The sequence below is a fragment of the Athene noctua genome, chromosome 13 (assembly GCF_965140245.1).
Source record: "Athene noctua chromosome 13, bAthNoc1.hap1.1, whole genome shotgun sequence".
Taxonomy (NCBI): Eukaryota; Metazoa; Chordata; class Aves; order Strigiformes; family Strigidae; genus Athene; species Athene noctua.
This window is the reverse complement of record NC_134049.1, coordinates 23,126,141-23,149,711: the sequence shown is the minus strand read 5'-3', so window position 1 is coordinate 23,149,711 and position 23,571 is coordinate 23,126,141. Positions and strand designations below refer to the sequence as shown.

Here is a 23,571-nt window from a genome sequence, read left to right as displayed (position 1 = left end):
CAAGTGCAGCGTTTGTGAGGGGCCGCGGCGCTGCGAGCGCTTCCGGGTGCTTCCAGGCTGCCGCAGCTGGCGCCGAAGGGAACCGGGGGCCTCCCCCGTCACAGCCGCTCTCCCGGGGCTCCCCCTCGGCGGCGGGGCCGGGGGGCGGCGGCGGGGCCCGGGGGGAAGCGGCGGCGGGGCCGGGCGGGAGGCGGCGGCGGGGCCCGGGGGGAAGCGGCCGCCGCCGCCGCTTCTGTCACCGCCCCCCGCGCGTCCCCTCAGCGGCCGTGCCCGCCTCCCGCGGGCCGCCGGCCACACCCATTGGCCAGGGCGACCCGGAAGTGCACGCCCCTCCGCCGCGGCGGCCAATCAGAAGCGCGCACCCGCGCTCCCGATTGGCCGCGCCGCTGCTCGCCGAGCGAGGGGCAACGTGGCAGCCGCCCGGCCGCCGGCGCCTCCCCGCGCACCCCCCTTCCCCGCGGCCGTTGGTCGCGCCCGGGCGGCCTGAGCGGGCGGGCGGGGAGCGCGGCGCGGCGCGTACCACTGCGCGGGGCGCGGGGGGCGCGGCGGGCGGGGCCGGATGCAGGCGGCGCGGAGGGCGCTGTGGCCGGGCTGCGAGCGGCGGAGGATGAAGGTTCTGGTGGCGGCGGCGGCGCTGGGCGCCGCCCTCCTGCTCCTGCTGCCCGCCGCCTCGCGGGCCGACGAGCGCAAGAAGGGGCCCAAGGTCACCGCCAAGGTCGGGGGGGGACCGGGGAAGGCGGGCTGGGCGAGCCCGGCTGGGGCGGGGGGGGCCTGGGGCGAAGGTCTGGGGGAGAGCGGCCTGGGGGGCGCATGCGGGGGGCGCCCGACCCAGCGAGGTTGGGCCTGGCCGGACTGGGCGAGTCAGGCCGCGGCGGTGGGTTGGCCCGGCGGGGTGAGGCCGGCCCCGCTGCCGCCCCTCTGACCTCCCCCCGCCCCCCAAGGTGTTCTTCGACCTGCGGATCGGGGAGGAGGATGTGGGCCGCGTCGTCATCGGGCTCTTCGGCAAGACGGTGCCCAAGACGGTGGAGAACTTTGTGGCACTGGCCACGGGCGAGGTGAGCGGCCAGCAGCCGCCTGGCTGGGCCTCACCCGGCCCCCTGGGAGGCTCCCGCTGCTGCCCTGGGGCAGAGCTGGACCGGGGGGAGCTCCGGTCCATCCCTTTGCCTCATTCTGATCTCTCCCTCCCCACCCCCAGAAAGGATTCGGCTTCAAGGGCAGCAAGTTCCATCGTGTGATCAAGGACTTCATGATCCAGGGAGGAGACTTCACCCGCGGAGATGGCACTGGAGGTAAATTGGCCCAGGCCAGCCCCAGCTGCTGACGTGAAGCGAGATGCAGGCCGTGGCCCCGGCCCACTGCCCGGCTGTGCCTGGGAACCACTGTGGGGCCGGAGTGTGGTGCCACAGTGGCCAGGAGCGGGCACACAGCTCCTGGAGACCTGCCATTGAAGCAGAGCTGGGTGCTGGGGAGCGATGGGCGCAGTGGGGCTTCGCTGGCTGGTACCTGTGTAACTGTGCCCTCTGCCCCAGGAGGACCAGAAGTTCCTTAGTAAGAAAACTTCCTTCTGCAGCAGCTGGTGCCTCTGCCGGGTGTCCCGGCTGCCAGGACACGTTCAGTCTGGTAGCAGCAGAGTTCAAACCTTGCAGCAGCACTTAGCAAAAGTGAGTTAAGATGATACAGACATTTGGGCTTGTAAGCTCTTACCAGGTCTGCTCTCTTACAGCCTCCTGCTCCAGTCCCCTGGGGGCATGATCCCTCCCTGAGGTTCTTTTAGCTCCCTCTGGTAGGAGGTAGCCCAGGGTTCCCTGCGGTGCTGGTAGTTAGTTCCCCCCTCCAGATGTGGTCATTCACCTCACCCAGCCCGTGGGGAGCGCCGCCATCATCACCCCTACCCCGACATATTTCTGGGAGACCAACACAGCCTTTTTTCAACCCCGCTTAGGAAAAAGTATCTATGGGGACCGCTTCCCCGACGAGAATTTCAAGCTGAAGCACTATGGCCCTGGCTGGGTGAGCATGGCCAACGCCGGCAAGGACACCAACGGTTCCCAGTTCTTCATCACCACGGTGAAGACGCCGTGGCTGGACGGCAAGCACGTGGTGTTTGGCAAAGTGCTGGAGGGCATGGTAAGGGGTGATGGGTGCTAAAGGGGTGAGCGATGCTCAGGGGCAGAGCGGGACTGGGCAGATGCTGCCTTGGCAAGCTGGCTGGGGGCAAGGCGCTGTGGAGAATGGGCTGGGAGGTGCCTTCTGGGATGGGGATTGCACTGAGGTGGCTCTGCCCGTGGCCAGCATTGCCCCACTCCCATGCCTCTGCTTTCCCCAGGACGTGGTGAGGAAGGTGGAGAACACAAAGACAGACAGCCGGGACAAGCCCCTGAAGGACGTTGCCATCGCCGACTGCGGCACCATCGAGGTGGAGAAGCCGTTCGCCATCGCCAAAGAGTAAAACCCACCCTCCTGGCCCCGCCACACGGCGCGGGGCCCTGCGCTCCGCCAGGGACCCGCCTGCAGGGGCCGTGGGCCCGGGGCTGCCCTGCTCCCCCTCCGTGTGCTTCCCCGTCGTCCCGGGGCGGGTGAGCAGCAGCAGAGCCGTGGTGCCCCGCAGCCTGGGGTCCCCTCGCCCGGCCGCCTCCCGGCCAGCCAGCAGGCACGCTGGGGCGCTGGCTCCTCTGCCCATCACTTTTGTAAGAAGCACATGCACCAATAAATGTGACCAATGTGTTTTTTAAAAGAGTTGCCTCTCTTCTGCTCTCAGAGGGGTGCAGATCACTTAGTGTCCCTCAGCCGGGTGCATCCCTCAACTCTATACCCCCCTTCTTTCACCTTCCATCAAGCCCTGAGCGGTGCCGCCGTTGACCCTGGATTTGCTTTGCAGAATTACAGAGCTCGGTGATCTTTTGCCAATCCAGCCCAAGTGATTTATTGAATTGAAGCCCAGTTGCTGAGGGGTTTCCCAGCACAGCTGAGGGTCCAAAGGCTCCTACCGCAGCCCTGAAGCACGAGGGCAGAAGGCAGAGCCCTCTGATGGTGATGGGTGAGCAGCGCTGGCCTGGAGAGCAGCTGTGGCTCCCACTGTACCCCTTGGCTTCTACCACCCACTTTCCCTGCCCCACCCAGCAGGGAGGAGTTATTTTTACAGCTGGGATCCTTTCCGCTGCCCGGCTGCTCACCACTGTGGCCCTGGGTGCTGGGTGGGGGTGCGGGAGGCCGCTAGGCCGGGAGCTCGGAGCGCTGCCGGGCTGGGTGTGCAGCTGGGGATGTAGAGGCCCTGCAGCACCCCGCTGAGGATGGTGTTGGGGAGCAGGTCTGTGAAAAGGCAGGAGCTGGAGCAGCTTGGTTTCCTTCGCAGGCCCCATTAAAGGAAAAACATGTTTTGGGGGCCCGAAAGAGCCTTTTCCCCGGGAGGCTGTGGGACCTGTGGCCCCGCTCCTTACCAGTGCCCGGTGGCCGCACGTAGGGGTCCCTGCAGAAGCCGATGACAGGGCGCTGGGAGGGCAGGCGGACGGTGCTGCCAAGGTAGAGGGGACCTCAGTGCCCTCTGAAGCCTCAGGCTTTCACCACACGTGACCCGGCCATGTGCCAGCCCCCTGCCCGTCCCCAACCCCTTGGGGTGCTAACACGGGGGAGGGGGACCACCCCAGCAGTGCTGGCTGCTGCTCATCTACTCACGGGGGGCTGCTGGCCTTGGGGTCCTGCTGGCAATGCCGCACCTTCAGGAAGTCCAGCACGTCCTGGGGCAGCTCCTCGTTGTGGTACAAGACACCCTGCCATGCACTCAGGGGGTTAGCACCCCAAAAGAAAAAAAAAAAGAAAAAAGCCAGTCCCCCCCAAAAAAAAAACCTACTGGTGGGCAGCATCTTACCCGGATGTAAAGCTCCAGGCCCTGCCGGCGCTGCTCCAGCACTTTGGGCATCCAGTTGGGGACACGGCGTGGGGGGAAGTCGGGGACCTTGCAGGTCTTCTTGATCTAGAGTAGAGCATGGGGGGACGTCATGGCAGGCTGGCTCAGGGAGGACAAGGCTGGTCCTCCTGTCTCCGGGGAGCTGGTATCCCCTTCCCCATGTCCCCCCACAGTGCCAGGGCTCTCACCCGCTTGTGCAGCGCCTGGAACTCGCTGTAGCGCTTCGCCACCGTGTGCCGCCGGCCATTGCACAGCACCTCCACCCGGAACACCTGCGCTGGGGACAGCCCGGCCCCTCCGGGGGGGGGGGGACAGCAGCTGCCAACTCACACACTCCCCCTGCACTCACCCCCACCATCCAGGACCGGCGGAGACCCCCAACCGCTAGGGTAGACAGAGACATCACCCACCCACCCACTCGGGGCGATGGCACCGCGGGGAACAGGCAGGACCCCAGGAGCCGATGGGTCACGACTCCCACCCACCCCAGAAGGGAAGCAAGCGGGTCCCTCCAACCCCCTGCCAGGACCTCTAGGGCAAGTGGGGACTTTCAACCCCCCCTGGGCAGGGCAGGGACACCGGGGAGGAGCCCATGGGGACCTCCAGCCTCTGTGGCAGAGGGAGACAACCCACCCTTCCCCAAGGTGAGGCCCTCCTGGGGACAGTAATGGACACCCCCCCCCCCTCCAAGTGGGACAGGGACATGCACACCCTGGGGCAGGCAGGGGACCACCACCCCCCCCCCCCCCCTCCCCCCCCCCAAGATCAGGGATACACTGCCCCATCCCCCTAAACCCCCATTCTTCAGGGGCAGTGATGTCCCCAGCCAGGGACAAGCCCTGCTGTCAAGGGTAGCGGGTCCCCCTGAGGCAGGTGGGACATCCTGGGGATGACAAAGCTGCCCCACCCTCTGGGGACAGAGGAGACACCCCCAACACCCCCCGCGGGGACCTCAAACCCCTGCTGCAAGTGGGCACAATGCCTATCCCTTGGGGGGGGGGGAGCACTCAAGCACTCAGGGACCTCCACTACCACCCTCCCCACACCCCCCCCAAACCCCCCTCTGGACCACCCCTGCCTGGGGCAGGTGGGGACGTTCCTCCCTACACACGCGTGTGCAGATGGGACCCCAGGGGCAGCCACAGACACTCTACACACACCTGAGTGAGGTGAGGGGACACCACCCCCCCCCCCCCCCCCCCCCCCCCCCCCCCCCCCCCCCCCTTCCTTTTAAAGGCAGAGGGTTCCCAGGCTGGGACCTCCAGCCCCGCGGGTGGGACAGGGACACCCCACACCCCCCTTCAAAGGCAGAGGGGCTGGGACAGGCAGGACATCATCCCCCAAGAAAGTTGGTGGAACCCCGGGGCAGACAGGGACACCCCCCCCCCCCCCCCCCCCCCCCCACCCCCCCCCCCCCTTACACACACACACCCCCTCCAGGGTAGAGGAACACCCCCACTTCCAAGGGCAGAGGGTGCCCCCGGCAGGGACCCTCCCAGGGCCAGAGACCTCCACCCCCTGGGCCATGTGGGGTCCCCCGGGGGCACTTGGGGACCTCCAGTCCCTGGGGCAGATGGAGACATACACTCCCCGCGGGCAGACGGGACACCTGGGAGGGGGCAGGCAGAGCCCCCCAACCCCTGGGGCAGGTGGAGGCACCCCCGAGCAGGCAGGGACCCCCGGGGACAGACAGGGACACCCCCCCCAACCCCTCGGGGAAAAGGGGAGCACCCCCACCCCCTCCCCCGGGCAGGCAGGCAGCGCTGGGGACAGCCAGGGACCCTCACCCCCTGCAGCCAAGGGGATCCCCCCTCCGCAGCCCCGGGGGCGCCCCTCACCGTGTGAGCCTTGTCGGGGCTGCGCGCCGCCGCCTGGGGCTCCGCCGCGGGGATGGAGACGGCGATCATGGCCCGGGGCTCCGCCGCCGCCCGGGGCCGCCGGGGGGAGCGGGGGCGGCCGCGGGGCTTTGCGCCGCCGTAACCTCCCGCGGGCGCCGGGGAAGGGCTCCGGCACCGCCGTCAGCCCCGCTCCGGGCCACCCACCGCCCCTCGGCACCCAGCGGGGGACCCCAGCACCAGGGCGAGAGCGCCCCGAGAAAGGGTCCCGCTGCCCCGAGGGCCAAATGCAGCACGGCTGGAGGGGGGGCGGGGGAAGGGGGTTGGAGCCTGGAGGTACCGCAGGGACCAGGTTCTACAGGGACAAGGGGAAAGGAAAGTGGGAAGTCAGCACAAGCTGCCTTTTCCCTTTTTGCAGGCAGAAGGGGTATCGGTTTTGATGAAATCCCGAGCCGGGGCCCTGGGGGGGGTTGAAGGGGCAAGAGCTGCCCCTTGGCCACAGGGAGGAGCATCACAGCCCCCAGAGGCTCCACGTTGGCTTCTCGGGGGCCAGGTCCCCACACAAACCCACCCAGAGGGGCCACTACCCTTGAGCCACTGAGCTCAGATCCTAAAAACAGCCAAAGCTTATCAGGAGCACGGACAGGTGGCTGGGGCCGTGCCCAAGGTCACCCCCGTCCCAGTCACAAGGCAGGAGGCTCCCGCCTCCCACCACACCACAGCCTGCGGCCGTTACCCCTCCCCACCCCGGCCCACGAACAGACACAGAGGCTGTTTGCCCTGATAGAAGTTTTATTACAGAATTTTAATGGCACTGCAGGAGTAAGATAGTGATTAGAGCCCTAAAACCCAGCCTGAAAAATATACATTTTACATATATTGTTAACCCCCTGCTGCAGGTCTGGTCTTGAAGCAGGAAACTAGTTTCTCTTCAGTAAGAAAATATATGTTGCTAAATGAAAAATATACAGTTAGAAGAGTTACTGGCTTGCAAGCTGCTCATCTGGGGGTTAAACCTCTACCAGCTCCAGAGTGTTTAACTAGGGTTTGTTCACGTGTAAAAGAGGAAGAGGTATAGTGTATATAAAAAAAAAAAAAAGGCAAACTTCAGGTACACCCGTTCGTTCAGTCCAATTAAGAAATGGCCTTGGCTTCGGGCAGGAACGCTTCCCAGTACTTCACCAGCTGCGGAGAGGGGAGAGAGAGGGAGAGTCAGGAGCCTGCAGGCACTTTGCCAGCACGGTTCAAGCGCGGAGCGAGCTGAGAAGCATCTGGGGGGGGGCAGAAATCCCCCCCTAAAAAGGCATCAAGGGGGATGAAATGCTTCGGTTTTGCCCTGCTCCAGCCCATGGAGGGTCATCCCTCCCCGCACCCCGGACGCACCCACAGCGGGGGCTCACGCCTGAGGGGGGCAGGAGCTCGCACTGCTGAGCTTGGAGAGGTAAAACCATGGCAGGTCTTGGGGCTACTCACCTGTTGCTGAGAGTTTAATAACGTCTCAAGGTACTTAGTGACGTGGTTTCTGAAGTCCTTGGATTTCTCTTTCTGCAAGAGATGGCCATAGGCTGAATGAACCACTGAAACCTTCTGGCTTTTGGCGGGGGGGGGGAAGGAGAAGCCATCAGGATTTTTTGTTCCTCCTGGGGCCCCAAAAAGAGACCAGCGCAAGGGCCTGAAACACTGAGGATGAAGCTGATCTCTGGTCCCAGCCTGATGGCTCAGAGGATCGTCACCCACCCACCTCCATTTTAACAGGGACACTTCTCTGCGCAGAAGCCCCGCCTCTGCCAAAAGACATCAGTGATGCCCCAACTCACACATGTCCAGATTTACAAACATTGCCAACTGCTGTAGTGGGAGTGGGGTCAGGAGCCCAGGAGGCCCTTGGCTAGCCCACACTGGTGTTTCCAGCTAAAGCACATTAAGGCCAACTGGCTGGAGGGCTGCATGCCGAGGGCTGGGCCAAACGTACCTCAAACCGTATCACTTCCTTGCGGATGACAGCAGAAATCCGCTCAAAGTCCCTTTCGTACTGTGTCACACGAGACTCCCACTGCGGAGAGAGGAAGCGTGCTGTTTCCAGAGGAGGGGAGGGGAGGGGAGGAAGCTCTTGCTGTCCTCTCCAAGCAGTTTTGTAGCCACGACTGTTGATGTGAGAGGCACTGCTGGAGCAAAGCCTGGCATTTCTGGTCCTCCCTGCTTACTGCAAGCTCAGCAAGGAAGCCACAGGAGGTGGGACCGTGAGCAGCAACTCCTGCAGCATCTGTGGCTTCCCACAGGGCTTGCTCAAGGCTGGCTTATCCCTTGAGGCAAGCTTGGCAATAGATACCCCTCCCTTCAGCTCAGACCCTTCTCAAAAGGTCCCCTTCTTACTGCTCAGCAGCTGAGTACGGAGGGAAGGAGCCGAGCAGAGACGCCAGCGCTCCTCACTCCCTACCTCTGAGATCTCCTCCTTGGCCTGCTGCAGCTTGTCAGGTTTGTTGGCCCAGAGCAGCCTGGCCTCCATTTCCCTCTTCTTCTGCAGCATGGCCTGGGCGTCCTGCCACCGCTGCCAGGTCTTCATGCGCTGGTCAAAGGCTCCCTGAAAGGAAGGAGCAGAGTCTGAGCGCTGCTCTGCCACCACACCAGCTGCAAGGAGCTCTGCTGACAGTGACAACCTTCGGCACAGGGGACACCTGCTAACAGCAGAGCTGCTTCAGGTGAGCTCCTGGACCCCTCTTAGGGGCTGCTCTAAGGAGCCCAGGTTCAACACCCACCAACTCACACTTGAGAAGCAGCTCTGGGGCTCCCTCCATGCAGGGCTGGCAGCGCAGGGTTTGCCCACCTGCTCTAGGGTTTGGCAGGAGAGAAAAGCTCCAGCCACGCTCACGGTTCAGCGCGAGCCCAGACAGGCCCGAGGCCACCCACTGAACTGGCAGCGGCCCAGGCACAGCATCCAGCTCAGCCCCAAGCTCAGCGCCAGCCCACTTCAGTCCTGCTGTCCAGAGCGGCCGGGGCAAGGAGCTGCCGTTGCTCGGCCCACACAGATCTCCAGCAGCAGCTCGCAGGCCTCTGCCAGGAGGCCAGATGATTTTAGCAGGCCTGCAAATCGCCAGCCCAAGCAAGGAAGCTTTCGTTAGGCTTCTGAACGCATCCAAGGCAGACTGTGGGGAAGAGCCAGAAAAGCAGAAAGTGGTGTCTGATAGCCTGGTCAGAAGGACAGAGCAGGCCAGAGACAAGGCTCCCTACCACATCCCAGAGAAATCCTATTAATCTTGGTCCTGCTCTGGAGCACCCACCACACCTCCCAGTACAGACTGGCAGACCAGAAAGCCTTTTGACTACTCACTAGGCTGCATTCTGGCCTCTAGCCTCCAGAAATGACTGCTCAGAGGCAGGACATTTGGGGCATGAATGAGTCAGCCTGCCAGATTTGCACCTCACTTGGGACTTGCTTCTTTGGGCCTCCAGCAAGGAGGCACAAGGCAGGTTGCAAGGCCTCGAAGACTCAAGCCCTTCCCCAGTAGGTGCTTGACAGATCTATTTGCAACACAGAGATCACAGGTTATCAGCTCACAGCCTCTGCAGTGGCCGCAGCCTTCACCTGCAAGTCATGAACTTGCTCTACATCCCCCCTGGAGAACAGCAGCGCAGCCAGGCCTCACCTACCCTGCTTTTCCAATTTAACCACTCCGACATGTGCACCTCTGGACAAGCAGCAAGCCTGCCCTCTGCCTGGAGAAGTCAGAGGCAATGCCACGCCCTGTGCTTGAATTTAGGTCGCCAGCCGCTTCCTGGCACACCTAAGCCTAAAACTGGTACTAGGACCAGTAGCCTAGAGCTTGCCCCAAAGCTGTGCTTACCCTTACAACTGAGAGAAGGCGGATGTAGTCTCCCAGGAGCTCGGCCAGGAGGAAGAAGTCATTGTTAGCCTGTTCCTGGTGCAGCTGTTCAATCTTCTCTTCCACCTCAGCCAGCTGGGACAGCGCCCGGGACAGGGCCGTGTTGTCCTCCGAGCTCCCCAGCATGGCCAGACTCTTTGCAAACTGGGCTGTGTTCAATGCTAGCTCTAGTGAACAGAATGAGAGTCAACCGAGGGGCCTCACTACACCGGGCGCTCTGCAAGTCAAGCCCCAGCCTAGAGTTTGGCCCAAATTGCTGCTTTTCTGTAGCCCCAGGAGACATCAGCTGGAAAAGCCAGCACTGTCTCGGCCCGAGCTGGCAGCTTCTGCAGCACGGTGGGAGGAGGGCTAGGCAACTCCAGCCAGGGAGAAGGGAAGCAGCGGAGTGAGAGGACAGGCACAGCTTTGCAGAAGTCAGCCAAAACATGCAGGGGAAGAAAACCACCCCTGCTCCCTGCCAGAGGCCAGCTCAGAATTGGTAATAAGATAGCTCTGCTGAGGTTTGCTACCGCAGCCTTTGTCCAGCAGGACGCTGGGTCACTTCAACCATCATCCTACGCTTGTAGGGCCGGACAGAAGAGGTGGGATTACTATTTTTACTTCTGTCTTCCATGATGAAGAGACTGAGAGTCCTTTACAGTAAGGAAGCAGGGTCACATCTTCTCAGAAGTGCCTCCCAGGACACCTGGTGACCTCCAGGCACCACACAAGCCTTAACTGCTACAGGTCAAGCTACAGAGCAAGCGGTACTGAGCTCGTTACCTTTCCTGTGGTTCACCAGAGTTTCCACGACAGCATGCAACTTCCGTAGCCGCTGGTCCTCACACTCCACCTCCTGCAGCTTCTCCTCGAACCACTGAAATGGGTAAACCCAGAGCTAATTCTCACAGGTGGCATCGCTGTCGGACTGCGGAGCTTTCCTTGCATCTCGCACCCAAAGCTTGAGCTGGGGACAGCACACAGCTCCGGAGCGAGGACAGCCCAGAGGTGTCCTCATACTTACAATGTCTGATTCGTTCATCTTGATGGTCATTTTACTGACAGCATCTGTAGCTTTGTTGAACATCTTCAGTATTCCTGCTCCACTCAGGGTCTGGGTGCCTACTGCTCTTGGTAGCTATAAAGAAACAGAAAAGTTTGCTTTGCCAGGAGATAAAAGCACCACAGTGGCATCGTTCTCCCTTGCGGGTCCCTTGACAGGCAGGTTTCTTTGCACACAGCAACCCACACACCACAGCTATGGCAAAGGATTAGCCAGACAGTACCTGAGCAGTGGCATAGCCTGTAAAGTATTTCCAGTAACAGGATGGAGTGATTTTCAAACAAAGAGTTCCTAAACCTTACATTGAATCTGGAGCCCACTGTTCTGCTTGGCCAAGGTAAGGGAGATCTGTAAGAAGCAGCCACACTACCTGAATCACTGAACTGAGGGCTGCCCAAGCTGCCACAGGTCACACAGGCATGCAGAAGTGCTTCGAGCATCTCTCCAAAAGCCAGCAGTAGTTCAACACTGCTGGTGGACACTAGAGCAGAGCAGTGTTTTGATGCTGGGAAACACTCTACACCTGCCACAACTATTTTCCAGACAGAGCTGCATCTGCTCAGCAGCAAAGTGAGGTGTTTCCATGATGCCTGCTCCTACCTCAGAGCCCTGCAGCACAGCATTAGTGCTGGAATCACTCAGGCTAGCATTTCCCCAGGGCTCAGCCTCTTTAAGAATGACTCCTCCACATCAGGTGTGCGGTTGGGCACAGTCACACTCTCCTTGGAGGAGCAGGGACCTCATCAGCCACATGTTCAGTATAGAGCCAGCTCTCCCTTAACATCTGAGCATCAGATCAAGCCAGCATGGGACCTCCCTCACCTCCAAACAGCAGGCTACACTCCTGTCATGGCTTTTGGAGAACAAAGGCTACCCGTGCTCTCAATGTGTGCCCCCACCACGACGTATGCAAGCTAGGTCAGAGCTCTTTAGGAGTGTACAGTGCTTAGACAAGCACTGACAGAGAAGAAAGAGTTCTGTTGCATTGAGATTGCGTGGCAAGGTTTTGGTAGAAGGTGGGCTAGAGGGGTGACTCCCAAGAGAAGCTGCTAGAAGCTTCCCCCATATCCGAGAATGCCAATGCCATCTGGCTCCAAGACAGACCCACTGCTGGCCAAGGCTGAGCCCATCAGCGACAGTGGTAGCACCTCTGGGATAACATATGTAAGGTGGCGAAAAAAGTCACTGCAGAACAGCAATAGCAGCTGGAGAGAGGAGTGAGAATATGTGAGAGAAACAACTCTGCAGACACCAAGGTCAGTGAAGAAGTTCGTGGAGGACTGTCTCCTGTGGGAGGGACCCCACACTGGAGTGTGAGGAGTCCTCCCCTGAGGAGGAGGGAGCAGCAGAAACAACGGGCAGTGGACTGGGCACAGCCCCCATCCCCTGACCGCTGCGCTGCTGGAAGGGGAGGAGGGAGAGAAATCAGGAGCAAAGCTGAGCCCAGGAGGAACAGAGGGGAGGGGTGGGAGAGGTGTTTTAAGATTTATTTTAATTTTCTTATTACCCTTCTCTGATTTGATTCACAATAAATCAAATTAATTTTCCTTAAGCTGAGTCTGTTTTGCCCGTGACAGTAATTGCTGAGTGACCTCCCTTGTCCTCATCCTGAGCCACAAACCTTTGGTTGTATTTTCTCTCTCCCTTGTCCAGCTGAGGAGGGGAGTGACAGAGCAGCTTTGGTGGGCACCTGGCATCCAGCCAGTGTCAACCCACCACAGCTGTTCTCATCGTTCGTTAAGAGCTCTTACAGGGTCCTGCTGCTTCTTACTGAGCTCTGAAGCACCACGCCTCACTAACTGCTCATGTAGTTTCCTTCTGCACTTTCGAGGTACTTGTAGCTACGTTACTGCACACTACTGACCTCCTCCTTTTCCAGGAACTCCCTGACGTCTGGGTCCTGCAGCATTGTTGGATGGCTGACCACTCTCCGTAGGTACCTGCGGAGAGGAACACAACAGGAGTTACTTTGGTTGTAGCAAATCTGGGTCTGAGCCATCACAGCAAGTGCAACACACTTATTTGCTCTGAAATGGCAGTTCAGTAGCTGGAAGTCAGGCCCAACAAGCTGTTGTCATTCACACGCCAGGAGTCCTACCTCCCTGTGGACTTCAGCGAGACTGACCTGCAAGACCAGACCTGCCAGACCTTTATTACTTGCTATAGCAATAAAGTTAGTTGATTTGCCAAGTGATCAAGATCCAGCTTTACATCTTCAACAATGACACCTGAACGTATCTTTCAGGGGACGAGGCTGGAGGGGATCAGCATCCCCGTGCTAACTGCAAGTCACCACAGGCAGCAGAGCAAAGGCCACTTGTGGCTGTCTAGTCAGGGTGCAAGTCAGACAGATTGAGTTGCTTCGCACCTGATCTGGACTGTTTGTACAAGTACCTAACATCATATTTTTGGGCTCCTGAGACAGCTCAGTTTTCTCCCTGCCTTGTCAGTGGAGTTTGGACAGATTTGGACAAAACACCAGCAGAGGTTTTTGAAGCAGGAGATTGTATTACAGAGTCAAAGCAACTCCCTGCAGTTGCAATTCTTCAGCAGCCTCCAGGTTTGCTGCAGACCTAGAAGCAGACTGCTTTTCTCATGTAGGGAGGAGAGTGCAGCCAGTCTGACCTTTCAGAGGTCCCTTGCTTGGTTCAGGCACGAGGGGATAGCTGTTGGGGTCTGTACCTCTCTAGAGCAGCCCGTCTTTTTTCTAGGAACTCTGCAGAGGAGGAGTCTTCTTTCCCAACTTTCACTTTGGTCATTCCTAGCACAGAAGGAAGATGCAATTAATAAGCTGCTTCAAACTCAACACACAGGGCAGCGTGGTTTGTGACAATGTATGGACTATCAGGGTGACAGCAGAGGAGAGGCGTTTGACAACAGGAATTAGACCTTGCATCAGCAAGAACTACTTGGAAATTTAAAATCTGCTTATACCTAACATCTAGCAGAAGTTGACATCCAGAAAAGAGGCAAAGCAATGCCAGGCAGGACTGGAAGGCTTATACAGGTTCCTCAAGTGAACAGCAATTCAGTGACAGCACAGAGGACGAGGTTTTACTCTATATCAAGCAGATGTGGAGGCATCTGCGAACTCAAACAAGGCTTTAGACCAGAGCTCCAAGTACGGAACTAGAGTTTTGCCCATGTCACAGAACCCAGATAATTTTCCACGCCTGCTTCCCACGGCTGCTCTGCAGTTTCCCTCTCAGCTTTGAGACTGCAGGCAGGCCTGGTCCTTCGGGCACAAAGCTCCCTGGCACAAGGACCAGCTCTAGCGCTCTCACCTATGAGACTCTTCTCAGGCGGTGGAGGAACGATGAACCCATTTTGGGCATGCTTCTCCGACAACTTCTCATAGAGACCCAGAAAGTCACTGAACCTCCTTTTCACTGAAAACTGCTTGCTCCTGAACATTGGCATGCTCGTCTGGGGGAAGAGACAAGACTCAGATCAGACTCACCTAGGAAAGCCTGCCCCTGCATGCACAGGCTTGCTAGCTCTACCTGCTGTCACTTCTGGGGATGAAGTAGGACAGCTTGAGCTTTGCAAGATATGAGGAATGAATAGAGCAAGCTTCAGCCTAGGTTTTCAGCAACTTACCTCCTAACAGTTCTCCTTGGACCGAGCAGCAGTACTGATGCCACTAAACAACAGAGCAGCTGGCACTGCAGCTGTGGGCTGCTTGGTAAGCCCTGCCTGTTGCCTAATCCCATGATCCCTGCTCCACACAGGAACAGGGACTGTTGTCAGGTCACACTTAAGACTACAGGGGCTGCCAGTGGCTTTTGACTGTGTTTGCAGGGTGGAGGCTCCCCTAGTCCCCTTCACATACCATCAGGTTCAGACCACAAGATGCCTGTAGTCCAGCAGCCGCTGTGCAGACAGCTAGGAACAACTTTTTGCAGAGCTCAAAGCAGCACCCCAAAGCTCCAAGCAGGGCAGCAGCTGCAGAAGGCTCATTTTCTTGCTCTTTTCTAGCCCAGGAGGGCAGGTTCTGACATGACATCAGCTATAGCAGCAGCTCTTCAGTGAGAGCCAAGTTCAGGTCAGCTTAATTTAATACGACTATCGGCACAAAATCTCTAGCAACAGCCCCAGTGTCTAAGGCTCTCCCTAACAGATGTCATTCCGGCTGCTCACTCCAACACTGAGCATCAGTATCAGCCAGGACTGCAAAGAGGTAACTGTCTGGAAAAAAAAAAGACAGTCTCCTTTCAAATAGATTCAAAACCTATTTCTCAGCTAGGCTCATCCTTTGATCTGTAGGGGTGAGCTATAACTCCTGAACGCATGTAACAAGGCATTCAGACTTCCTGTCTATTTAGGGCACTGCTGGCTTGGCTAAGAGCAGACAGTACAGCTGCCTTCAAGCACAGAAAAATAATGGCACCTCCCTCTCAGGAGCAACAAGTCAGACATACCTGTGTTGACACTTTGTAGGCTACATACGCATTCATGCCATCCCCTAGGGAAAGAGAAACAAGGCATCAGTATCACAAGATTAGCACTTTCCACGATCACCTGAATGCAAAGCACGAGGCTCTGGCAATCTCCCGGCCTTTGCCTGCCTCAGTGGTTCTGATCTTCGGCCTGATGAAGCCCCGAATCTTCAGGCAGAACCACAGGCAGCAGCTCACTGTGGGACCCTGGATTCCTGCCCACTAGGCATTTCCCCAACCTGACTGCTTAGCCCTCCTTTTCCTTCCTATGGCAGCCAACACTGACAATCAGGCGCTTGTTACACCGACAGCGTTTGGGCTGACTCCACGCATCTGCTCAGCACGCAACAATTCGGTGGCTGTACAGCACATGAAGCAGTCTATTCAGGGGAAGCAAGTCAGACAGCCCCTGGCTGCCTGTGGTTGGATTTTGAAACATCACAGGCAGTTTTCTCCAGCTAATACAGAAATCCCCTTGTTTACCTGGTAGTTCAACTGAAGGGCACCCTCAGAGGTCTGATACTATCCCTAATATACCTCTGATTTACAAGTCAGTGCACCTCCCAGCTCCAGAGCTCACAAGCCATGAAGCAAGAACAAGTTGCCACTCATGAGGCTGCTCTGCTGGCTGGGATCAGATGTTACCGTGGGTTCTTTGCCCCTCAGGACCGCCACATAGCTGGCCAAGTTCCTCTGACCCCCACTTTCATCAGAGAAACCCTCTTGCTTCTCGGTTTGAAGCCAGAGTGGCTTCCCTGGCAAGCACAGCTGCTAGGGAAAGGTGCCAGAGCATGGAATAATACACTCAGTTTTAGGTTAAGGCAGTTTTACCTCCCCTTTGCCAGCCTACGCAGGACAGTGCTCACTGGCGGTCAAGTCAAGTTGGTCACCACAGTTCCAGACACCAAGCTCCACAACCACAAGCACCACATTTACCCCTCCCAAAACACTCACTCCTTGCTGCCTGCCTTTGAAGTCCCTGGCCTTCCAGAACCTGCTTCTGCCTCACTCGTTTGGGACCTAGGCATTTTGCTTTGTGTAGCTTCATTTCTTCAAGATGTTGGAAGAAGTCTTGGAGAAGTTACTCCAGGATCAAGTTTGTGCTTGCAGAGACAGCTCGAAAGCTGGGGCTGTGGCACGAAGGTGACAGCTGCATTCAGTCCTACTGCCAAGCTTAGCTTGTCTAACTGTGTTTCACCGTGCAGCAGGACAGGACTTTAACTCACCAACTTTCTCTGGGTCACTCACTCCTACAGTCAGCTCAAATTTGTCCTCCTGTTCCTCCTCTTCCAGCTGTTTGGAGGAAGCACACAAGGACAGCAAGTTAAAACTATAAAGCTAAAACTTCAAACCACCCCAAACTGAAGTCCCATACACTGCGCTGAGCTCGTCACACTGCCAGGGCATCTTTGGCACCTCAGTCTGGCCATGACCATTCTATAAAGCCCTCGAGCTTCTCATTTGTGTCCAGGCTACATATCCCAAGGATCCCAAACCGGATTTGTCCTTACTACACTGCTATCTGCTCAGACTGCTCAGCCCCAAGGTGAAACTCTGCTGAGTCCAGCCTCAGCTCTGCACAAGATAGTTCTCTTTGGGCTCTTTTACATCATAACTTCTGTTCTCATCCAAAACAGCGTAAGATACCGAACCTATGCAGAAGGTAAGTTGTACTGTGTAGGCACACAGAGATGAGAGCCAAGACAGCAACAGGCGGACTCAGTCTGAACAGGTCTTGTCATCATACCCTGCTTTGCTAAAGGCCGGTGGGCAGCTGTACCAGCAGTACTGCCTCTGACAGACCGCAGAGGCTTCAGGTTTGCTTAGCAAGCATTGCAGTGCCTTGTTAGCAGAACGCTGTTAAAGGACTGGGCAAACGGCCTTTGGTATATGAACCTGAAGGTGACAGCTTATCAGTTCACTGAACAGCTCAGGATCCTGGCCTAGTTCTGCATTGCTCCTTCACTTAAGCCAGTCCGAAGCCAGACTGAGACACTACTCCTGACAGCACTATGGAGTCCATGCTCATGAGCTCAGGGGGGCTTGGGGCAGGAAAAGAGCACTTCCCTTGTGTCCAAATAGTTTGTGTCTCTATAGGAGAAAACGCAGATTTAGGCCAAGTACCACCTGATTAACTGGGCCTGGCAACCACACTACAAGTTCCACTTAAGGACCTTGTGCTCTCATGTCACCTGGGAGACTGTTTCCTTTAAAAACATGGACAAAAGCAGCTACATCACTTGCCCCATCTGTGACAATACAGCGTTCCAGAGCTCCGAGTCAGAGCTCAGATGCTCAGGACCAGATCAGCTGCTTGCTACTTCATCTTTGGAAGCAGTCTGCACCACAACACAAGCAAGAATTCCATCAGGCTGATCTGAACCCCATTTCAGTGGTATCAGTCCCAGACTGATGGCCTGAGATACAAGCCGGGCATCCAACATGGCAATTACATTCATTGCATAATTTAAGATGCATGTTTACAACTAAGTAAACAGACAGGTTGCTGCCAATTACAGTCTGAAACCAGCAGGGCAAGTTGGAAAGCTCAGAGCAATTCTCACCTCCTCGTAGCTCTTTGGAGGGTTTCTAGAAGAAGAGCTTGCAGCTACTTCTAACGAGGGGGCAGGACTGGATGCTTTGGACAGTTCCTTCTTCTGGCTGTTTTGCGTGCTGTCTAGAGACAACTCTACAGTAGCATCTGTCAAGAGAAGTTTGTAAGGGTCAGCCTCTCTACTTTGGGTTTCCAGAAAGGTAATTTCAATATTCTCAGAGAAGTTGATAGGCTCTAGGGAGAAGAAAAAAAAATCCACAGGGATGACACCTGTAAGCACTGGGAAGAGCATGACTCAATGCATCTTCACTGCAGTAAGAGCATTTGATCAATCCTGCTGGAGAACATTAAGTTAATCCAATGAACTTCTTGTTCTAGAAGAAGCCAGGCATCACCTTCTTGCTGTATGCCAGAGGAGCTGCACTCTAGAACAGCTAAAGCCAAGCAGGACTTTTTTTACACAGCACGTAGGATGGCCTAGAAAGCAGGCTCCTTCCCAGTACACTTCTCCACTCAGAGGAAGTAAAAAACTTTCATCTGTTAGCAGGCGTCTCCAGAATTGACTCTCAGGTGCCTCTGCCAGAGGTGTCCCACCAGACCAGAGCTGGGGAAGGCCTAAGCCTCCTCATTTTCCTCTGCTGAGGGGTGTTATCTTTCCTGTTCCTTGGGAACAGCCACATCTCTACTAGAGATGCTTCCTCCACCTGCATGGAGGGAGAAGGTAGAGAGCAAAAGTTTTTTAACTCTGAGAAGACACTCACCACGTTACAGTTTAAGGCAACAAAACTAAAGCAAACCCCATTTTCATCCTCTGCAGGTTCCAAACAGTTAATCCTGCTGTATGATCATGCTACTCTGACCTTCCCAAAAACACCACCAGAGCTTAGTGCTTTCAGAGCAGGCTGGAACACAAGTTTGAGATAAGGGCCTGCGATAGTCCAGAAATACCCATGACCTGCACGTCATGCTTAAAACCAGATCACTCCAGGCTTAGAGTTCAGAAAGCCCCAGCAAACACCCAGCAGATGCAGACCCACCTGCAAATAAGTCCTGATCATCTTCCTCTACACGAACCCCATTCTCTTTGGAGGTGCTGCTCACAGGGAGAAGAGATTCCCTTTTCACTGCTGTGGGCTTGCTCTGTAAAAGAATTAAAGACACATAAACAAAAGGTCATTTACACTGGGGGATGAAGGCTGGACGACCAAACAGCTCACCTTCCCAGCTGATGCCACACAGGGTCACTACTGTGTGAGCAGAGTGGCCGGAGGACAGCACAGACTGCTTCCCTTGCACCCACCCCTGAGCATTATGACCTCTGCCAGCAAGGCTGTACTGTGGCATCTGAGCCGTTAAGGACACCAAGTATCATGTGAAACTTCAGAGCCACTTTGGACCCCAATTTTTAGGAGAACAGGAGCAGCTCTCAGGTCACTGGGACATGCCAGCCCACTGGCCAATCATCACAGCCCCAGTCCTTCTACCACAGGTGTCGGGAGCAGTAGGCAGTCCAGGACACGCAAGAGCTCCTGTTTACAACACCCGTAACACACCCAGCCATGCCATTTCCAGGTAGTGACTTGCACACCAGCACTAACACCACCTCAAGGTATGTGGGCAGCACTAGAGAGCCTCCTGCACTTAACCATAGTGAGCTGAGCACGCTGCCGACAGGAGATCCCTTGGGAGAGCCAAACTGTCACTGCTGGCGGCAGAGACCTGCGGCGATTTGCTTGCCTGAAGGTAAGATGCCAGGGACCACGGGAGCCTTGTCAGCAGCTTAACTTGTGCTAGCAGTTCAACCGCTACCACAAGCCAAACTGCCCTTCCCCAGACGGCTGGTCAGGGCCTGCATGAAGGCAGCCAGGCCGTGCTTCAACGCAGCAGCTCACTTCCAAGTGGTGCCAGAGGAGCTCACGGACTCCACTGCCCCAGCACTGCTGGGAGCTGGCTTCATGGAGCCGCACCATCCCCTCCTACAACACTGCTGGCAGCAGAGACAAGGCTGTCACAGCTGGACTAAAGCCAGCCATGGCTCTCCGTGTTTTGCAAAGTGATGCTGGCAAAGCCTTGCACACCATGCTTTGTGACCCAAAGCTCACGCTCACTATGTACTGCTTAGCTGGGACAAGCCAGCCCCGGGCCCCAGGGCCAGGACTTACAACACAGCTGATCCTGTCACAGCACACAGCCCCTTGGGCACGCAGCTTCACTGGAGGGGACCGTCCTGGCTACTGGGGGCAGGCTGGGGGACAAGGTGAAAGCCTAATCGAGAGCTTGTATGCCAACCAGTCTACCACTCCACAAGACAAAACTATTTCTGCATTTCTGCTGCGAGCAAGTGCTACAGACACTGGTATCACGAATCCTCCTTCGTTTTGCAGGCAGACAAGCAAGTACAAATTATTCCAAGGAAGAACTGGACAGCAAGTACTATTCTTTAACGTCTTAGTGGAGAACAGAACAGGTCTTTGACAACCATTAAATGGAGCACTATTAACAGCGATTCCGAACCGACAGGCTCCTTATTACTTTCTTCAGCAAGGAAACACCATCGGTTCACACTGCTCCTGGAGGAGCACAGGCAGCAGTGCCAATGCAGCTCCTCTTTGAAGTAGGCTCAAGTCTTTGGGTATGTAAAACACCAGTGCCATTTGAGCCCTCCCATATTTTAGGATATTTTCCTGGAGGAGAAAGCTGGGACTGCTCTCAGCTTGGATCACAACGGTTATAGGCACGAGCTAGTGAGGTATTTGCTAGTGATGGAGGGCGGGGAGTGGAGACACCCATGCCCAACATCACACCCAGATACACCACAGGGTCCTTCAGACTGGTGGCCAAGCCAACAGGAGTGCTACCACCACAGGGACTTCGTCCAGCCGGTGGCCAAGCCAACAAGAGGGCGACCACCACCAGCAATCTATGTTAGGGACATTTGTAGCATGTCTCATTCAGATCTGCTGCTTCTGCAGGAGCTCTTCAAGCTGGTAAATAAACCCCACTCTAGATGGACAAGGTAAGGTGGGCTCTGAAGCTTCCCTAAGGAGTCTCCCAGCCCCCAAACGCAGAAAAGGGCTATGTGCTTTTCTACCATGACCAGTTCTCATTCTGCCTTAAATTTAGTTTCTAAGACTATGAAAGTATCACGTCATGTTCCTACTTCTCCATCTGCTACCGCAGAACAGCCACGGCCTCTTTTAGACCAGCCCATGACACAACACCCGCCATCTCAGAGGCCTGATTTAGCACACCCCAACCATCACGTGTGCAGGCAGAAGCTGCCTAAGTCCCGCAGCGAAAGCCTGACACTTACTACAGGAAAGCAGGCCTCATGTCAGAAGAGCTGGCCCTTGAGGACAGTCCTAGAGAGGACTGTGGTCACACAGGGATCCAAACTTCATTAACTGATGAGGTCCAGCTCCAGTTATATTTGTGTCTGATCCAAACACTCCTTTGCTGGCTACTGTATGATGGCCAAGTGCTGTTAAGCCACCTGAACATCAGCAGCTGGGTAGATCTGCCTCATCAGCCCGACTCCCCTGCTTCACAGAAAGTGTTTTGCTAATGCTCAAGGGCAGACAGACAAGCAAAGCCACCGGGTCGCAAAGAAGAGACAAGCATTAGTTATAACAGTTGGTTCAACAACACTAAGCACCTGATAAGCTGCTTTAGCTTAACAGACTGCAGTTTTGGCGAAGGGTCGCTTTATTTGCATGAAAGCTCGTGGCAGTTGGCACTTGTCTGTTTTCATAGGCTGACCCTACCACAAAGCAACAAGCCACCTACTACGTCTTCTGTTTCTTCAACAAAGAAAGGTTCCAAGAAGTTCAAGACCATCACCATACCCTGGTGCCAGCCAGAGGTACCAGCATCTTCTTGCAAGACCAGGGTTGCACGTTCCCATGTTATTTTCAAAACACAAGACCTTGCTGTTCTGTTTTGCCCAGACCAATACAAGAGTTTCATCCTCACAAGCTCACATAGGACAGAATCTACCCACATCTCCCCAAATCTGCCTTGTTCCCCGCTGCTAAGCCACCAGCAAAAGCCAGCCTACTGCTGAGCAAGCATAGCTCAAGGACATCAGGGCAGCACCAGGCCAGGAGCTCCACCAGAAGTGGGGCAGAGAAAGGCAGAGACAACTCCAGCTTTGTGCCAGTGGCAGGAGAAGCTTGGCCAGGCCAGCTCCGTTCCCAGCAGCAGGTGGGTTCACGTGTTTGCGGCCATGGTCATCTGCCTGAGGCCTGCCTGAGCACAGCAATGTTTTCATCAGGGCTGGGAAACTGCAGACAGATGAAGGTTTCTGAAGAGCTTCCTGCCAGAAACACCAACTCCTCCTGCCCACAGGGCAGGAGCAGGCAGGCTGGAAAAAGCCTGGGTGAGGCAGGCAAAGGCCACGGTGTCAGCCCTCGCAGGGTACAACGTGACCAGCCTCAGCTCACAGAGCTTAGGAAATCAACCCTAGTACCTGCAGCGTTCAAGCAACCAGACTGCGGGAGGAGCCAGCCTCTGTGAACTCTAGCAGAGATCCTCGCTCGGTGCAGACACCAAGCCCAAGAACTTGAAGTCAGTGACTGACTGGGGAGGGATTCAGCTTAGGAAAACACCATCCAGTCAGTGTTTTAACTCCCCTCCTGTCTGCTGGTCACTGCCTGGAACAAACACCAGCGCAGCTGGCCAAAGCTGGCATGAGTTAATGCCAACAGCCTTCAGCAACCAGGGATTCATGCACAGAACACTATTAGAAACAAGAAAAGGAGATGAAACCCTTCACCATTTACACCTCCTCCACCTTCAGCAGGGAATTTATGCAGCAACACAGTGGACCTGGTTTGCTGAACAAGTATCATCAAACCTTCCTAGACCATCCTGCAGCCAACTGTGCCAGTACTAGGCAAGGGAGGGTCACCAAGGCATTGGTGAGACTCCACGCCATGAGCGGGAGACATCAGATGCCTCCTGTCATCTCACCCTGCTGCAGAGAGAGGTTCATCCCCCAGTACCAACTGAAGGCAGCAACCACCACGTCAGCCACACCAGGACCCTCTGGATGGTGACGGGACGAGAGCTGATGCCGGGAGAAGGAAGATGCGGCTTTTCCCTGTGAAGGCTCACAAGCTGCGCAGCAAAGACGCTGAGCTGTGGCTGCCACCAGGCTTTAAACCAGTGACACAACCTGCTCGTGAGTTACTCTGAGCCTGCTGTAGGAAGGTGTCAAGCAGCAGGCAGTTGCCCCAGTGCTGTGCCCAAGTTGCGCGGGGACATCTTCGCACTGACGGGTCCTTTGAGATGCTTGGGTTCTGCAAGAATTGACAGGTTATAACCCCGGGGGAAACAGAGAAGCCTGGCACAAGCCGTTTCACAATCCCGCAGCCAAGGGAGCCGCCTGCTCCCCGGGGGCCTGCTCCCTGACCCCTGGGCACCCACCTGCCCCCCACGGCACCCGTTCGCAGACACCCAAGTCGTTTAAAGGGCTCTCGGGGAGGGAGGGGATGCCGGGCTCCCTACAGGAGCAAGAGCCCAGAAGCATCACACGCACTTCTCTTTCCTTATAACCAAACCCAGAGAATGCCACACCGCTACCTGCGGGCACCGGGCCGCCCCTCAGCGACAGCCCACCTGCAGGCACCGACGGGCCCGGCCCCGCAGCCCTCCCCTCAGAGCCGCCCCGGGCCGGGCCTACCCCCTGCGCGCTACCCCCCCACTCCCCGCCCGCGGCCCGCACTCACGGTGCCGGTGAAGATGTCCTCGCCCTCCGTGTCGCTGTCGGCCGCCCCCGGCGCATCGCTGTCGCCGCCGCGGGGCTCGGGGAAGGGCGGGGGGAGGCGCTCGGCCGGGGAGGGGGAGCGGGAGCCGCAGGCGCCGCCCGACGCCATGTCCGCGCTGCCGCCGCCCCCGCTTCCGCCTGTGACCGCC

General features: G+C 57.0%; 3 protein-coding genes across 7 annotated transcripts; 1 reads left to right on the top strand and 2 right to left on the bottom strand.

The window, feature by feature from the left end:
• The first annotated feature begins 535 nt into the window (after nucleotides 1-535).
• PPIB (peptidylprolyl isomerase B) lies at nucleotides 536-2,736 on the top strand. Its single transcript, XM_074917297.1, has 5 exons — nucleotides 536-715; nucleotides 942-1,055; nucleotides 1,196-1,289; nucleotides 1,943-2,127; nucleotides 2,327-2,736. The coding sequence occupies exons 1-5, from the start codon at nucleotides 560-562 to the stop codon at nucleotides 2,447-2,449; spliced, it is 672 nt and encodes a 223-aa protein (XP_074773398.1). The 5' UTR covers nucleotides 536-559; the 3' UTR covers nucleotides 2,450-2,736.
• A 160-nt stretch (nucleotides 2,737-2,896) lies between these two features.
• Nucleotides 2,897-6,134, bottom strand: SNX22 (sorting nexin 22). Of its 2 annotated transcripts, none has more exons than XM_074917299.1 (6): nucleotides 5,743-6,134; nucleotides 4,093-4,176; nucleotides 3,866-3,970; nucleotides 3,673-3,767; nucleotides 3,438-3,511; nucleotides 2,897-3,344 (listed from the first exon to the last, which is right to left on the bottom strand). In XM_074917299.1, the coding sequence occupies exons 1-6, from the start codon at nucleotides 5,809-5,811 to the stop codon at nucleotides 3,214-3,216; spliced, it is 558 nt and encodes a 185-aa protein (XP_074773400.1). In that variant the 5' UTR covers nucleotides 5,812-6,134; the 3' UTR covers nucleotides 2,897-3,213. The 2 variants fall into 2 exon arrangements, with proteins under 2 accessions (XP_074773400.1, XP_074773399.1); XM_074917298.1 differs by having other exon boundaries at nucleotides 2,897-3,309; nucleotides 5,743-6,121.
• A 377-nt stretch (nucleotides 6,135-6,511) lies between these two features.
• Nucleotides 6,512-23,571, bottom strand: SNX1 (sorting nexin 1). 4 transcript variants are annotated; one of them, XM_074916934.1, is made up of 17 exons: nucleotides 23,375-23,571; nucleotides 22,789-22,800; nucleotides 20,160-20,190; nucleotides 18,693-18,751; nucleotides 17,666-17,802; nucleotides 16,328-16,394; nucleotides 15,084-15,127; nucleotides 13,947-14,088; nucleotides 13,345-13,423; nucleotides 12,527-12,602; nucleotides 10,624-10,737; nucleotides 10,383-10,476; nucleotides 9,582-9,787; nucleotides 8,177-8,320; nucleotides 7,712-7,792; nucleotides 7,213-7,284; nucleotides 6,512-6,924 (listed from the first exon to the last, which is right to left on the bottom strand). In XM_074916934.1, exons 1-17 carry the CDS (start codon nucleotides 23,529-23,531, stop codon nucleotides 6,874-6,876), a joined length of 1,566 nt encoding a protein of 521 aa, XP_074773035.1. In that variant the 5' UTR covers nucleotides 23,532-23,571; the 3' UTR covers nucleotides 6,512-6,873. The 4 variants fall into 4 exon arrangements, with proteins under 4 accessions (XP_074773035.1, XP_074773034.1, XP_074773033.1 ...); XM_074916933.1 differs by lacking the exons at nucleotides 20,160-20,190; nucleotides 22,789-22,800 and adding an exon at nucleotides 19,415-19,423 and having other exon boundaries at nucleotides 18,693-18,795; nucleotides 23,385-23,571; XM_074916932.1 differs by lacking the exons at nucleotides 20,160-20,190; nucleotides 22,789-22,800 and having other exon boundaries at nucleotides 18,693-18,789; nucleotides 23,361-23,571.